The 18029-nt window shown below is 38.7% G+C and overlaps 1 protein-coding gene across 3 annotated transcripts in view; it reads right to left on the minus strand.

Moving 5' to 3' along the window:
- The window catches only part of ZDHHC21 (zinc finger DHHC-type palmitoyltransferase 21), a 59717-nt gene extending 42941 nt beyond the window's left edge, over positions 1–16776 (minus strand). The window contains exons 1-5 of one of the 3 annotated variants that reach the window (XM_047700016.1): positions 16616–16776; positions 11427–11559; positions 9051–9183; positions 2721–2919; positions 1333–1431 (exon numbers count right to left, since the gene is read on the minus strand). In XM_047700016.1, the coding sequence (XP_047555972.1) occupies positions 1333–1431; positions 2721–2874 (253 nt within the window). In that variant the 5' untranslated portion in view covers positions 2875–2919; positions 9051–9183; positions 11427–11559; positions 16616–16776. Of the gene's footprint in view, positions 1–1332; positions 1432–2720; positions 2920–9050; positions 9184–11426; positions 11560–14367; positions 14390–16615 lie in introns of those variants that run through there. The other 2 variants (XM_047700015.1, XM_047700017.1) reach the window with 2 other exon arrangements.
- Positions 16777–18029: the final 1253 nt, after the last annotated feature.

The raw sequence follows: 18029 nt of genomic DNA on the forward strand, positions 1-18029 counted from the left end.
CACATAAACATTAGTGTCATATCACTCCCATTTAATCATTAAACTTGGAAGGCCACGTAAATCCCTAAATGATGGGTTCCAAAAAACAACATTCAGGAACTCAAGGGAGGCTCCCTTAGTGACTTGCCACTAATCTAATTTCAGAAGGAATTAATAGGCTCCCCAATTTTTTATACACTGGAATCACCTGAAATCTTTGAAAAATGCTGATATCTAGCTCCTAGCTCCATACGTTATGATTTAATTGATACGGGATCGGGATCAGGACACTGAGATTTTTAAAAGCTCCCCCCCGCAACTCTAATGTCTAATGTCCGCAAGGTCTTAAAGCATGAAACACTATAGAAAGTATTCTGGTTCTCTAGTGTCCAACAAAATCATAGAAATGTCTCCTTAGAAGAAAGTACAGACAGTTCTCAAAGCTGGTAGACCAAATGATCAAAAAGTGAAACTGAGGAAAGAGGGTTCCTGAAGTTTACTACACCTGGCACGTAATAAAACAAGCGACACATTTCGATTCATTTTCGTGGTTCAAATGGTTATTTTGCAATAAGGTGACCCCAAACCAACTTCAACTGACACTAGAATAAAAAACTTTCAATTTTTCACTGAATTGTCAGAACCCGGAAAAATACAGGCAACGGTATCATTAGACTACAAATATTTATGCTAAGCAATATTCTATTTATAATATCACCAAGAGAGGGGCACCATCAAAAAGATTCCTTTATTAAACAAAAATGTATCAGGTATTTATGTATCATTCAACAAGCATTTACCAAGCAAGCATCTACTAAGTGACAGAGATGGGCACTAAGGATAGAGCACTGAACAAATGAAGAAAACAAAACAGTATCGATATCCTATGCAGAGGCTGCATAGATCTAGGGTGTGAGAAGAGAAAAACAAATAAACTACAAATAAGAGGTAGGGAGTGGGGGATACCGGGGATCAGCTGGGCTTTGCAATTTTAAATAAAGAAGTCTAGGGGAGACTGGGTGGTTCATTGGGCTAAGCATCTGCCTTCGGCTCACGTCATGATCCCAGGGTCCTGGGATCAAGCCCCCCATCAGGCTCTCTGCTCAGCAGGGATCCTGCTTCCCCCTCTCTCTCTGCCTGCCTCTCTGCCTACTTGTGATCTCAGTCAAATAAATAAAATCTTAAAAAAAAGAAAAGAAAAGAAAAGAAGTCTAGAAAGGAAACATCAGAGAAGAGACTTGAGAATGGTGTTAGAGGACATATATAATGAATACGTGCTGAAGGCCATAAAGTACATTCACGAAGGTAATAATGCCAAGAGAGCAAAAGTGACCAATCTGAAGAGCGCCATACCTCCATGTGGAATCTTAGGGTTCTCAGGGAGTCTTCCGGGATCAGTAAATGAGGCCCTCACTAAAGCAACCAGACAAAATATGGCAATGCCATAGAATACTTGGAAATAAATGAGAAAGTTAAGTAAATGAAATTAGTTATTCATTCTTTAAAACATTTTATCAAGAAACATATTCAAAGTTTAAATGCATGTTTTAATTAATGCCATCAGAATAATTTTCAAAACGAAAATGGAAAAATTAAATGATTAAATAAAATAATTAAACATTCATTTCATTCATCAAATAATACTGCCAACAGGACTATCTCATACATATTAACTTTAAATATTATTTTGCATAATAAATGATAAATTTGTTATAAATCAGATTTTTTATTAACAGAGATTCCTTGTCAATAATGGCAAAATGAATGGGCTCCCTTTTAATTACTACATGTACAAATATATATTTGACAGAATCAAAGGAGCATTTTAAAACCCATCCTACAATTAAACTTTTTCATTACCTCTAATTGGTTATCTTCCAAATTATTTTGAGTTAGAGACATTCAATTGCTCCTTTTCATAGAGCCTATGCTATTAATGTAATGTGAAAATAAAGATTCCAGGAATTTTGAGTTTTTAAAAGAAGACCTAGAAAAATAACAGTAAGGAAAAAGAGACTCATTCATTATAATTCAACCTTTTAAATGAATAAAAAAATGGGCATTTGGCAGAGGAGGGGGAAGACTCCACAACAGTAGTAGGAAATTCAGTTTGAGGGCTAACTCCAGGACTGACTACATGGTACTGGTCAGTTTTATCACTTGTATAACAGAGATTATATTTCCCATAGCATTTGTGAGGCCAAAAGGACATAATGTACAAGGAAACTACTAATGCCATGTACATGTAAAATATATCATTTCAATCTTATTCTTTTAATCACAAGCAAACCATCACCAAATGAAACTATAGCAGAAAATAATTATCTAGAAGTTCAAAGTATTATCATAATCAACATGATAATCAACAATTTTTGTAACATGAAATTCCCATTTCTCAGTAACGTATATCATCTACATTCTTAAAATTCCTTCCACATTTGAAATAAGTACACAATAGAAACATTAAAAATACACACGACACACATAAAATAGCACTATTGTGCCAGTTTCAATTTAAACAAGTTGACCTTTATAATTTCACAGTTAGATATGGAGATGCCACATTTATCCAACCCTGCAAAGTCTATAAAAGCCAGTCTTCTTTAAAATTTCCATAATTTGGTAAGTAACAATATTAATATCACTAATAATATTAAAAGGTTATCATAGTGATACTATACTCTAAAAATATTCACAATGAGAAAACTACTTATATAAAGAAATAAATATCAGAAACTTACTTATTATTAATATGCCTGGAATATGTCCTTCTTCATAGTGAGGAAAGAGGACAATTTTGGGAATTAAAACAATATTGTATAACCAGACAAAGACAATCAAACCCATGCAGCACCAACCATGCGGGTCAACAACAAAGTGAATCCGGAGACCCATTTTGCAGTCCTACAACTGCGTGCCAACCCACAAGGAAAGATGATCCTAAGGAGAGGTGACAAAGAAAAAAGTTACTTATACAGAAAAAAAATCATTCGACTAAAACAGAACTACATTACTGGCAACTATAAAATGACACTGAGTTTTATTTGTATATTTTTGACAAAATGAAACACATTGGAAAACAAAGAGAAGTTTCAGAGTATTCAAATTTCATCAAAATCTTCAAGTAATTTAATTACAACTTTTACTATGAACTGCTACCATAGAGGATAAATTGGCAATAGCTTCTGGAGCTAAACACAAGACTGTCCTCAACCCAGCAATTCCATGTGTCAACCCAAGAGAAGTGAGACACATATCAAAAGATTATTAGATCTATCTAATGATTATTAGATAAGATCAGATCTAATGATCATTAGTCCTAATCATTAGACTAACTGATGGTCATCCAAAATAGTGGTCCTCCTGTGGTGGGAGGGGCGTTTATTAACTGCAAAAGGACATAAGGGAAACTTTGAAGGTCTAGAGTCTTGACCTGGGTGGTGCTTCATGGGTATTCACATATGTAAAAATTCACAGTGCTGTACACTGAAGATTTGTGCGATTTATTTTAAACCACAAAACAATGCCTAATCATTTTTGAAAAATCATAATAAAAAGCAGAAACTAATCACAAATTGCCAAAAATATTCAAATTCACAGAACGAAGCTCAACTAATCTTGCTATTACCAACTCAAGAAGAAATGGGCTTTTTCCATACGAGTGTTAACAAAATGCTCATCGACCTCCCAGTGAGACACTTAAAGTTGATAGTTCTATGTTTATGGTATCAGAACAAGTGATTTAAAATACATGTCTACCTTAGTAGATATAATTTATAAGGCTTGAATAGGAAATTACTCTATAAGGTCAAGAGAGCACCTTTTACATAAAATACAATGGAATAATTCAATAATAAACTAGGACAGTGTTTCTCAAACCTGTAAGCAAACCAGAATCAACTGAGGAGCTTTTTAAAAATACTTATTCCCAGGCCCCGTTCCAGATCTACTAAATCATAACTGTTTATGGAATAAAAGCTAAAAAACCAATAAAATGTCTTAAAATGTTCCCCAGATGTCTCTGATAGAGCAGACTGGTGTCTAGAAGCTACTGATCCAAAAGCTTCCCTCAGACTTCAATGCTAGGGCAAGGAGTTGAACTCAGTTCAACAAATCTATTCATGGAGCCACCACAACATATCAGTTACTATAGATACAATGATGAGTGAGATGTGGTCTTTGCCCAAAGTAACTAACAGTCTACTGGGGAAAAGAGTCATAAAAATGGGTTTAATACAACACGTGACATTTCAGAGATGTGGACAAGATGTCACTAGAGGCCTGGAGGATGGGGACTAGTTAAGTTAGGGCAAGACTTCCTGCAGGTGGTAAATCTGAGTTCAGTTTTTAAAGATGGGTAAAAGTTATCCAAGCAAAGAAAAGTGGCAACAGTATGGCGAACAGACGGAAGAACAGGAGGTATACAAGAGTAAACATTGTAGGAGGTATTACAAATTGCCTTCCTACGTCATAAAGCTCATAGTGGAGAGTGAGGGGTGAGAAATAAGGGGCTACGTCATGAAGGACACAAAGATGCCACGTTAGAATGCTAAGACTTTATTCGTAGGCACTGGAAAGTTCCTGATGCAGGAAGTTAACATGAGATTTATAACTTTAAATGAAGTATTGAAGCTCTAGTGTCAAGGATAAAATTAAAGATCGGTTAGACTAAGGAAAGACAAAAGCCAAAAGTAGGTTTGGAGAAGAGATCAACTGAGGAAATAGTTACAATCAAACCAGTATGTTTTACTAACTGACTGGATATTAGGGATGACAGAGGAAAGACTCAAGAACGACTTCCAGATTGTCATCTTCTATCCCTCACTATGATCAGTTGGAGAGCCTCAGGGTCCTGGCCCTTAGAGGTCATGCCAATGTTCTTTAAAGCTACAAAGCTACAGGGACAAAGAGAAAAAGAAAGATTTAGGATTAGCTAATTTTAAAGTAATACCCTGATCCTATCATCTTTAGAACATGCAAATATAGGAGCAGCAGGGGAAAAAAAAAAAAAAAAAACCTCAAATGCAACACTATTCAACTATTTAAATCAGATACGGTCTAAATTAGTCCTTATGAACAAATTTTAAAATAGGAATAGCACCTAGGCTTTTAAAAAAAGTAAAATTTGACCTTCATTACCTTTTAATTAGAAAATTAAAAGAACTATCAGTTATCCTAAAAGTGAGGAAAGTCACAGAGGATAAATTATACTGTTTAATTTACTAGGTATCTTGGTTTTAAAAAACTAAAGGAGCTCAAATACAAATGATAAGCTGTTTGCATAGCTAAAATGAGAAACATTAAAAAGAATGTTTATTTTTACAGTCTTGCCAACCGTCAAGTGCCAAAAGAAATGACAGAAGGCTCTGTCTCTCAACATGTTCAACATTATTAACTTCATGTACCTTCTTCCTTGTAATATTTCCGTTCCAGTCAGGACTAAGAAACAGACCATGAGTTCCAAGCATCACAAAGAAGAGAGAACTTCACTACTTATTTCTAAATTTATTAATATTACAAGCAGAAAAGCATACAAGCCAGCAAAACAAGCAGCAGGATTCTCAAACACTCATTCATATTTTTGAACTCTATTTGTACTCTCCTCTACCAGAGAATAACGAGTTTTTCTTAGGAGATTCCTGACAACTGAAAATACTAGATACTGAAAAGTAGAGTAAAGGGTTTCTGATTTTCCTAAGTGTGAGCATATACAGACAACAAGTTCTAAGAGAACAAGCATCCCCAAGGAAACGCAAGCAGAGAAAAGAAAAACATAACAATGAATAAATAAGATGTTGAATTGTTTTTTAAATACCTGATGAGTGAAAATTAGTGTCACATAAGCTTTACAGCTAGACTGTAGAGAAGCAAACAGTAGTCTTCCAAGAGCTCCAAATCAGATTACAACCAGAAACACGTACCTGGTAGAACTGTAGGATCACTTCCCTCAGCTAATATCTACCAGGCGTGGCTTATGGCTGAACAGAAACTATTATACATCCTGAGCCATGACCAGACCGAACACAGAGCGCTGCTATCCGATCTGAAGGGTGGCATTTGTAAAATACTTTCCTTAGCTAGAGATCCTGACATGCTAATCTGTCTATTAAAAGGTGAGTTCATAACTCAAACTTTGATGTAACCAGTGGACATACTGGTACTTCCACATTTTTTAAGATTGCTATCTGGTAACTCTACCTGAGTGCTGTGACTAACTTCATTAATGATGTAAATTACTACAGCACCAACTTTTTTTTTAAAGATATAATTCAACTCTAATAAACTAGACTACATAAATATTTATAATGCCCAAACTATTCTAGGAGGAAACGACCTTTCCTTTTTTGTCTTTTTTGGCCACTAAATTTTAGTATGTATTTTCTTCAGGAAGAAGACTCGAATCACTATGAAAAGAAAGGGATAGAAAACTATCATAGGACAGAAAACTACAACATGAAAATGCAGATTTTAGAAAATGATAAAAATTAGCCAAGATAATTTACAAGAAATCTAGCCAAATGTTCTCTCGAAACTTGAGAAACTTAAGCCAATGGTCTTATAAATGTTCCATGAATATGAAAAAAAAAAAAAATTCCCTCTCTCATTCCTCCTATCTGAAACGTCCCTATCATCTTGTTTACTCTACTTTAATTCAATTCATACTTCAAGGTCAATTTGAATCTCACTCTCCAGACAAAATTTTTCCTGCCACCTCAGCTCACAGTGATTTTCCTCTTCTAAATTCCACAACACAAGGCAAAACTGGTACAAGAAAATAGCAAGTGGTTTTGTAATCTCGAAATGTGGAAGAACCTCATAAGAGACCACATAAAGATTAAAATTTCTGAAGCCTACAACGTACCAAAAATAAAGTGAAAAGACAAAGTATCCCTTTAAAAAAAAAAAAAAAAGGACAACATATGACTGGTAAGAGTCATACAAAGTAAATACACAGAGAAGCAATTCACAAAAGAAAACAAAATTTAATGGCTAATCATTACTGATTAGGAAAATGTGAAATAACTAGGTATGCCTTTTCATCCTTTGTATGCACAAAATTTTGGGAAGACAGATGATCATTCAATGACGAGAGAGCACAGAGAAAAGGATATTCTCATCCATTACAGCTATGCATGTAAACTGATACAATCAACTTTAGAGGGCAATGCAGCAGCATCTATTAAAAAGTCAAACTCTTTGACCCACAGTTGTATCTCTAGTAAGTGCTACCAAAGTACTCATTAGAGTGAGGAGGTACAGATACATTCAAGGTGCTCCACCCACTGCTTATTGTAATCATAAAAATTGGGCACAACATCAATGTTCATGAAGAGGGAGGGGAATGATCAAATAAATTATAAGACATCCAAGATGTAGCATTATTTCCAAGCTACTGAAATTTTAAAAATGAAAGAAAGAAAAGAAAAGAAAAAAGGAGATAGATTTAGATCTGCATATGGGTACACACACGTAGTGTTGAATGAAAGAAAGGAGGTTATGAGAGAAAAGCTTAACAGTGGTTTCCTGGAGTAGAGGAGGATAATGAGAGACTAGGAAAAGGTATAAGGGAACACTCTGGTTCCCTCATAAAGATCTCTATCTTGGTATGAATTTGAGATACACAGGTTGTGCATTTGTCGAAAGTCAACAAATTTACACTTAAGAATGGTGCATTGCCTGGGTGGCTCAGTGGGTTAAGGCCTCTGCCTTCGGCTCGGGTCGTGGTCCCAGGGTCCTGGGGTCGAGCCCCACATCGGGCTCTCTGCTTGGCAGGGAGCCTGCTTCCTCCTCTCTCTCTCTGCCTGCCTCTCTGCCTACTTGTGATCTCTGTCAAATAAATAAATAAAATCTTAAAAAAAAAAAAAAAGAATGGTGCATTTCATGGTATGTAAATTTACCTTTAAAAAAACCCTATAAACCAACACTGAACTCTAGCTAATGATAGTAGGCTGATGTATCAGGGAGGGGCGGAAGGAGGAAATGTACTGATGTCTGCAATTTACTATGAAATGGATCCAAAAAAAATAAAGTGGATTGATGGATGGACAGAGAGATGGTCGAGCATGTGATGAAGTTTAATAAAATATTAGTGGAAGAACTAGGAGGTAGGTATTCAGGTGTTATACCATAAAATTTTTTCAACTCTTCTGTTTAAAATTTTTCACAATTAAATGTTGGTGGGGAAAGAAAATTACAGAAAAGTTCGTATAACATGATTCTTTTTTGTTGTTGTTGTTAAAAAAAACATGTATTAGTAATTTCTATATATGGATAGAGAAAAAGAAGTATAGAAGAAAACATGTCCATCAAACTGTTAACACTAATGGTTATCACTGGGCTATCTGAAGGACAGAGCAGTGAAAAGAAAGCTTTCACATTTCATGTATGGTTTATGTGTTCTTCTAAGTTTATTAATAAACATATGCACTTCTAAATTCTTTTCAACCAGCTGAAAAATAAAGATTGCTTAGGGGTTCTGATGAGACAATACAACCTTGTACATAAGATGTTTAATTTAAGCTCTCTTTATCATTATATTTATTACCCTAATATTGTTTTTAAAATTAATCTTTTTTTAAAATGCAGTGTAGAAGCATCAGCTATAAGGCCATTTCAAATTTGTTTCTGAAATTTGTATTACTTACAGTTTACTTTTCTCTATGAAAAAAGAAATATCTTATTCAAGAAAATGCCTAGTTGGGGTGCCTGGGTGGCTCAGTGGGTTAAAGCCTCTGCCTTCAGCTCAGGTCATGATCCCGGGATCCTGGGATCGAGCCCCGCGTCGGGCTCTCTGCTCGGCCAGAAGCCTGCTTCCTCCTCTCTCTCTGCCTGCCTCTCTGCCTACTTGTGATCTCTATCTGTCTAATAAATAAATAAAATCTTTAAAAAAAAAAAAAAAGAAAATGCCTAGTTAAAATTTAATATGAAAAATTTTAAATAAACATAATGTAACTACAATTATCTTTTTTTGCAAACGAAAGTCATTTAATGCATCTAAAAATAAGACTTTAAGGATACTATGCCACATAATACAGAAACATATTCCCATGTAAAATTAAATGTGGACTTACCAACTTGCAAATTCACCAAGATGTGTTGTAATTTTTCTGGTGCTTGCATTTAGAGGTTTTATCTTGATTCATTCCTTTTTAAATTACATCCCAACAAATGGATCTCTCCTCAATAACAGTTCTCCATGAGAATCTATTAATGGTTTAACAAATAATGATCTCTTACAAAGATAAAAATTGCAAGTCGCTAAATATTCTGTGAAAATGTCAATTACAGAAGTTTTAAATTATAAAATAAGATGACTCAACTCCACCTGATTTTGTGTTTCCATATCCTACCCCATCCCCCCCCCCAAATCTGCATTTGATTATACCATTATACAGGAAAGTTCTCTCTTTTGAAACCACCCAGTTCCCATAAAATCAAATTAGTATTGTGTGTCCAACATTTGGGCTTCATCAAACTTCCTGACCACAAATCACAAAATGACAACAGATTCTGAGATCACTGAGGAGACAAAATGCATTGTAATGTCTATCAAGATGTGAGGCTGGAACTATCCAATCACAATTGATAAACATAAAGAGTTTAAAATAGAAGCAAGTTTAAGTTTAAAATGTTTTAAGGGAAAAAAGCTATCCTCCTGTAATGAACCATTAAGAGAATCAACCATAAAAGTTAGTTTCTACAGTTCAAGTTTAAACAATAATACTGTAAAGAGTTCTAGATAACATACACACACAGATTCAGTATCTTATTAATTCAATTAGCATCTATTGACTATATACTATGCTTTTGCACAGGATACAGATAAAAAAGAGATGGGCCCCATCCTCAGACTGACTAGGTATCAGACCAGATCAATTGCTTGTAAGACAAGGTGAGCTAGAGGGCAAGATGGCAGGAATGCAGCTCATATAGGAAGGGTACTGGCTCGTGGAACTTTTTTCAGTTATGGGAATATTTATGCACATACTAGGTAGTAGTACAAAAGGTATTTCTTATGGTGAGGTGCCATCAGGAAAAGGTTTCTGGAGAAAGTGAAACCTATGAGTTAGCTAGTCAAAGAATGGAGGCTCTTCTGAACAAGAGAGCAAAATAAGAAAAAGTAAGGAAGCAGGCAGAGAAGACCTAAGTAAACCGAAATGACTAGAGTCATTGCATATGGAAGAATGGGGTAAAACATGTTTAACCTTTTGAGTACACTCACCTCTAAGAAATATATTTCATAATATTACCAGTACACACAGAAATATATGATATGAGAATGTTTTATACTCATTAAATAAAACATAATTGAAAAGGTTTAATAAAATATTTGCTCTTACTACACTGTTACTCTATTTTACCCTAGTTCACTCCAATAAAAATATATAACGTTGGTCACAGCCCACTAAAGGGATTTCATGACCCACAAGAAAAGAATGGTCTAAGAGCAAAAAACACTGTTAAACCATGCTAATGAGTTTGGACTTTGCACCAAACACAGTGGGAAACCACTGCAGGATTTTAGGGGGAAGAATGCCATGATGAAGTTCACATTTTGGAAGAACACCAACACTAGGAAGGATGGACTTGGGTGGATGGATAAGGCTCCAAAACTGACTACATAAAATAAGCTCTGCTTACTGGTCACCCAGGTGAGAAAGGAGGGGGAGGGGGACGACCAAAACAGTAGTGATTTATAAGGGGAGTATGGAACAACTGGGGTAAAGAACGAATACTTAGGACAGGAGACATGATGGAAATGGGCAGATTAAGAATTTAATGAGTAAAATCAACAGGACTTGGTGATCAATCTAACAATCAAGGCCATAGAAAAACTGATGCTGGGAGAAAATAGAGTTAAAGTCTATAAGGGGAATGGAAATGTAATGCTAATGATTTAGATATATATCTCACATACTCAGAATGTAATACTTTCCTTCTGCTATGGTAAGCAATATACTTCAGACACTCCTAACTTGTCCTTCATTTCCTGTCTTGGAAATGGTACTACCCTTCATGTAGTCCCTACACCAAAAACCTACAGTCTGCCCTTTACTTTTTTTTTTTTAAGATTTTATTTGTTTATTTGAGAGAGAGAATATTAGAGGGGAGAGGGGAGAAGGTCAGAGGGAGAAGCAGACTCCCCCATGGAGCTGGGAGCCCCATGTGGGACTCAATCCTGGGACTCCAGGATCATGACCTGAGCTGAAGGCAGTTGCTTAACCAACTGAGCCACCCAGGGGCCCCTACCCTTTGCTTTTAACCCACTGAGCCACCCAGGCGCCCTACCCTTTGCTTTTAATTGAGACAGGGCCAACGTTAATAACGCTGCTATGGCTATGACTCTAGGGTGGCTTCCTAAAGTTTCAGCAAAACAGTACTTCCTGTCAGAATTATTAGGTAATAGCCCAAGTCAAACATCTATGAGTCAAACTCCAGTCACTCACTGGCTTACGCTCAAGGAAAATTCCTACTTTACATTTTCAGTTATTAGAGCTACACGGCACCACAGCATTTCCAACAGGATGACCATTTTATCTAATTCAGCAGCATCACCGACTTCATGGAATCAAATCTCACCTATGAGGTACAAAAACAATGCTAGGCTTAAAACTCCGTGTAATTTGGGGATAACGAATAATATCCCGAAGTTTCATAACTATAAAAGGTCATAAGGTCATTAGATATTTTTAACATTGTGATGTCTGAAAGAATACAATCAACAATTCACAGGACAAACAAAACAAAACAAAACAAATCCCACAGAAAGTTCCCAAAAGAAAACAGTTAATATACGGATATATAAAATTTAAACTTAAAACTGCACCTTAAAATGAAGTTACAACTATATACTTTTAAACATATTTATATAGATATTTAACTTCTGAGGTTGTCTACTCTGAAAATTGGCCAGGATAAATAATTCTACCTAAACTATCAAGCTACAGCGGCCCCTGGGTGGCTGAATCGGTTAGGCAGCTAACGCTTGATTTCAGTTCAGGTAATGATTTCAGGGTCCTGGGACAGGCCCCGAATCAGGCTCCACACTCTCTGCCCCTCCCCTTGCTCCTGCTCTCTCTCTCTCTAAAATAAATACATCATTTAAATATATATATATATATATATATTTCTTTTTTAAAAAAATTAAAAAACATATCAGGCTCTAGCTGTTTCTAATAATTAGCCAAGGGAGTAATTCAGTTTTTTAAATATCATATAGGTATTCAGTTTATTTCAAGAGTAGGAAATTAATCTTGTGGGGATATGAAAAAGAGAGCCACATTCAAATTATGACACAGCCTCCAAGCTGCCGTTTCTTTTCAAGCTTCCGTTTAGCCATCTGTAAAATGGTGATAAAAATAACTCATGGAATTGTTGTCATGCTTAAATGAGAAACTGCCTGACAAATGAAAAGCAACTCCCAAAACAGTAACTTTAAAGAGGAGTGGGAGACAGGAGAGGAAGAGAGACAAATTAAGTTTTACTTCTAGTCTTGCAAACTCCAGAATCAAACAATCTTTCTGGGTCTCTATCTTTAAAGTCATGATACAATTTAACCATACCCCAGCTCTACTTCCTCTAACACTAAAGACTGAGAACACTTGTCAGGAATGAGAAGCCTCCCACAGCCCAGTCTTTCAGCTGTTATCATACTAGGAGCATAGAGGAAGTTTTATTTCCACATGTTGGCATGGGGTCTCTTCAAGCAGAAAACTGAAAATAGAGATTTGATCTAAAATGGAGTGAACTAAAACCTTCAAACCAAAGTCTTTCAAGGAAAAGCAGAAAAGCAGAAGGGCTGGTAATTTAAGGACTAAAACACAGGAGCAAATCAGGACCAGCTTTTAGAAACTAATGAAGAATGCACACTTTTGACTCAATGCTGAGTTCTCCAGGAATTCTTTGTGAAAATGTGGGTAGGCAAAGTGTCAAAGCAGAACATACTTGCACCATCAATGGTTTCAAGAACCCACTTCTAGAACAAGTCCTTTAATCACTACATTCTAGGCAAAACTGAACATAAGCCATTGCTCCTCTGTATGCCTGCTTCATGAGTGAAAAATAAATGTAAATTAATACCTCCATTAAAAATACTGCACTGCAGTGATACACTTCATCGGAATTCCCTAACAGTAAAAGTAGCTTCAAAGGTGTGGGATAATACGAATTAAGATACCAAATACTGCTTGAGTCAGTATAAAATGTCACGTGGGAATCTTCACTTAGAAGATAGGGATGTGGGAGAGGGTCAGGAAAGGCGAGAAGAACTAAGGCTGAATGTAGAGTAGGACAGAAGGCTACAGATAACCTTTGCTTCAAACACAGCACAAGGAAAAACCTTCAGATAAAGTAAAAGCCAGAAATGAAGAGGCTCTGGTGTTTCCTGGACATGAACCTGATACGTTCTTCCAACCGGGAAGGGAAACTGGCTACCTACCTCTAGTACCCACTCCACCAAGACAAACTGAAAAACAACAAATCAGATTTCCTTCACACCAGACTTTACCAAAGCAGGCACAGTTCAAGAACAATACGACCAAAAGAAATCATCACTCCTTACTTGCTTGAAGCTGAAAATCCTACAGGAGATTATTTGTTCCATAATTATGGATAAAAGGCTTAAAATCAGAAACCTGGCTGAGATCACACATGAGCATGTTAAAGTTAGAAAGAACTAACATAAAACTCATCAGCGAATGGCAAAATACTAATTTTTAACCTAATCTGCCCCTGTGGAAGCAGCAACAGGTAGATGAAGGGAGCAGATACCTAGTCGGCCTCTTAAATGGGATGAAGTTAATTTATCTGCGTGGTAAAGCACAGGGCAAGAGGAGGCCTAAATGGCAGAAGACAAACTTGGAAAATGTTACATCTTTTCCCTAGGGTAGGTCAAAAGAGGAAATAGGTAAATAACCTACCATCATCCTAAGATATTTTTGTCAAGGTAGCTACCAATGAGAGCAGTGCTACATCTGTGAACAACTAGGTTTATTCAATTTACCAATGAATCACTATGCTGACAATAAAAAAGGGTTTTTTCCCCCATTTATTCTTGTCTCTTACCTGTGTTTTTCACTGATAACAAAAGAGTTCAAACATTTTCAGCTTAAAGCGCTTATTAAATAAGAGCTATAGGTGCACTGATTATTCTACTAGGTGTTAAAATGCCATTTATACTTAGTGCACTTGAAAAATTGACTCTGAGCCCTAATGTTTTACTGAAGCAATATAAAATTCCTTCATGCCTTAATACAAAAGTAAAACTGAGCTTAGGGAAAACTCCCTGGGAATAAAAATAGCTTTTCCTCTGTCTTCCCTGTTACACCTATTAATATGGATACTACCAGTATGTAGCCTTCTATGCTGAAAAAGATTGTATTGACTCACACTCAATTACAATCCCAGAAAAAAAGTTCCATGGAGACAATACTAGACTTCTCAATTAGTTTCTTCACTAATACATGGCATTATTTTATCCATGTACTTTTCCACAGGTTCTGAATCAGGTCCTATGAATTAAAGAAATCAGGCAGTGGGCAAATAAGTAGTAAAAATTTTATAATTCATAATGATGATCACTTCTTCTTTAGAATCTATCTGTTAAGCTGATGGTTACATGTGTGCATTTTAAAATACCTACATTTCTTGTATTAAATAAAACACCCCAGAGATAGGCAGTGTGACACAGTTACCATCATTTTATTGAAAATATGCTCTATTTTGGGACACCTGGGTAGCTCAGTGGGTTAGGTGGCTGCCTTCAGCTCAGGTCATGATCCCAAAGTCCTGGGATCAAGCCCCGAGTCAGACTCCCTGCTTAGCGGGGAAGCCTCCTTTTCCCTCACCCTCTGTCTGCTGCTCCCCCTGCTTGTGCTCTCTAACTATCAAATAAATTAATAAAATCTTTAAAATATGTTCTATTTCACTGATTCCAACTACAGCTTCTAAAGTATTTTGCATTTAACAGAAATCACCACAGTTTGAAGGGACCTAATATGATCCTGTTGGTTTACATCCAAAATGAGGAATTCTACACCAATACTATTCCAAAAGTATAGAAATATATATACCTTTAGTTATATTTTTATATAATTTTCCCAATACTTCTGCAGGTGTATATTTAAAATGTGCTCTTAACGTGTTAAAGGGTTTTAAATTAATTACAAACGTAACATATAAAGCTCAAATGAGCCTTGAAGACTTCAGCCTAACTCCTTAGTTGTATAGATGAGAAAACAGGGTGAGTCACTCACCTATCCGTGACCCTACGGCTAGACTGTGACAGCAACGGGACTAGAATCGAGTTTTTCTTTCCACTACACTAAATCTCATTTGGTTCTTCCTTCCAATTGATTTCTCTCCTCACCACTTCCTCAAAAATATTTTTGCCATTAAGAGGTCGAACAACTAAAGCAACATAAAACACTGCTCTAGATTTTATCTGTAAAATAAGTAAAATCTAAAGAAATGGAAGGATTTAACAAGCCATTGCGCAAAAAGCCAAGGAAGGCACATACCAAGCAATCATCAAATGATAACTATTCTCATTCGTTATTATTATTATTTTTACCACAAGGAAGGTAGTGAATTTTTTTTTTTAAGGATACATACATATTACCATCCTAGGCTGAGGATCCACTGACACATCATCTTTTTCAACTTGCGATTAATTATCCTCAGTTGTCTTTTTAGGCTGTAACTTAATACTATGATTTATGACCCACCCACAATGACCTTGATTTTTTTTTCCTCTTGTACTTTTATGGGACTGCCGTAACTGCAATATTTTCGAGTAATAACCGGTCAGGTTCTCTGAGCCCTAGAGATACAGACATCCTTCACTGACTCACAAGGGATTTTAAAATGTGACCCAAATATAGCTTGAGAAACCACAACTTTAAATGGACTCTACACTTAAAATCCAGCGACCTATTTATTATCGTGAATGGTAACAAGTGCAGACTGCTGCCACCCATAAGCCATTTTCTCAAAATCATTCTCAGATCTGGAGGGAGGGAGGCAGAAGGTAAATAAAGGAGCAAACTATTTCTGCTCCCGCCTAGTCCTCCGCAGCCTCACACCAGCGATCTGGAAATGAATGAAAGGCTGCGACAACACAGATAAATCCGGGATCCCTGCGCAGATCTCCCGGCAGGGGTGCAGAGAGGGAAACTGGAGTTCACAGGCGAGAAACTCCGGGCACAGATTTAATAAATTAAAAAGCAAAAGCGGGCGGGGGGGGGGGGAACAAAACCCAACCCTAAATCACCTCGGCTAGAGCAGGAACCCACCCCCCCACCCCCACCCCCACCCCCACCCCCAGCTCTGGGAGGGGGAGCTGGCGGGCGGCTGCGGCTCGGGCTCCGGCTCCGGCTGCAGCTGCTCTGAGACCCGCGGGGCCCGGGAGAGCGGGATTTGGAGCCGGAGCCCAGGCGAGGGGGCAGGTGCCGGGGGCAGGTGCCGAGAGGGGCAGGTGCGGGGAGGAGCAGGGCGCGGGGCGGGAGCGCGGCCAGGTGAGGACTGCGGGCCACCGGGCAGCGACAGCAGTGGCGGGGGCCCGGCGGGGCGGGGGCTGGGGGGGAAGGGGGAGGGAGACGGGGGCGGCCACGTCGGCCCCGCGCCTGCACACACTCACCGGCGCCGGCGGGCTCGCCTCTCGCCGCCGCTGCTCTCGCGGCCGCCAGCCGCTCTTCCCCCTCCTCCTCCGCCGGCGCCGCCGTCGTCGCCCAGGCCGGGCCGCGCTCCCCTTCCGCTTCCGGGAGCCGGAGCGCCGGGGCCGGCGAGGTGGGTGTGCGCCCGCCCGCGCGCTGGGGCTACCGGCCGCCGCCGTCGCCGTTCGCGCTCAGCTGCCGGGAGCCGCGATGGGAGCCGCCAAGGGCCGAAAGAGCAGAAATCGCGCCGCCGGCGGGGGGAGATGCGCCGCGGCTCCAGGCCGCGTGCGGCGGTCCCCGCGCCGTCACCGGAACACTCGTACCTGACGCACCTCGGCGCCTCCGCCCTCCCCTGCTGCCACCTTCCCAGCTGTGCCCGGGCCGTCCTTCTCTTTGTCCCCACACTCCTCACTGTCCCCCTCTAAGGGGGACCGCAGAGGGGCCTTCGTGTAAGGATTGCCCAGTAGCCCTCTTCCTTCAGGGACAATGGCCAAGAGGCCTCTGTCTTCCGCTAAGGCGTTCTGGATGTCCCCTGGTACCTTGTTTCAAAGTGCGCCCGCAGCATCTGCATCCTCTGGGAACTTGTCAGAAATGCACCACCTCAGATCTGCTGAATCAGTATCTGCATTTTAACAAGATCTCCAGGTGATCCCTAAATGTGCACCTTAAGTACTGAAAGGCACCGGATTCTAGTGCCTGCCCTTGCCCTCTTCAGACCCTCTACGCAGTAGTAGGAGCCAGGGTTGCCCCAGCTATCTAAGATGTTGTCGGTTCCCGTGGGCCACCTCAGTCCATACCCAAACCAGCTTAACTCGGTATTTAAGGAAACATCCAAAAGTTGTCAGCTTTCCCATCCCTGCAGCCTAGGAAAACTAAGTTGACCAAACAGTGTAAATAATCAGTCCACCTCCCAGTTTAAGTGGATATCTTACCAAACACCAGAGACCTACTTTAAAACCTCCCTTCTCTTCCCTCTCCTAAGCCGAGCAGTACTTTGGATACAGTACTACACCATTTGTAGTAATGTAGAGCTAAATCTTTGAGCTTGCATGCCACAGGAGATCATGTATGGATGGAAGAATATTACTTGATACATAAAGTCTGAACTTCTTATAGGATGGCATTGAAAGTCCTTCACAAACTTGTCTCTACTTACCTGTGCAGTCTTAGCTCAAATGAACTTGGTTCATTTAGCCTTCCTAGGTTGCCCTTCGTCTTCCTCCCTAATGATCGTTATCCAAACTTGGGAGTCAGTTCAAATCCTGCCAGCCCAGAGTACTCTCCCCCCTCCCTACTGTACTTATATCACACCCATGAAGCTTATTTTGAAACCATATGTTACCTTGTATTCCTAGATATTTTTGAACATGTTATGTTCTGATGTATTTCAATTACAAA

This window comes from Lutra lutra, chromosome 13 (genome assembly GCF_902655055.1).
Source record: "Lutra lutra chromosome 13, mLutLut1.2, whole genome shotgun sequence".
Lineage (NCBI taxonomy): Eukaryota > Metazoa > Chordata > Mammalia > Carnivora > Mustelidae > Lutra > Lutra lutra.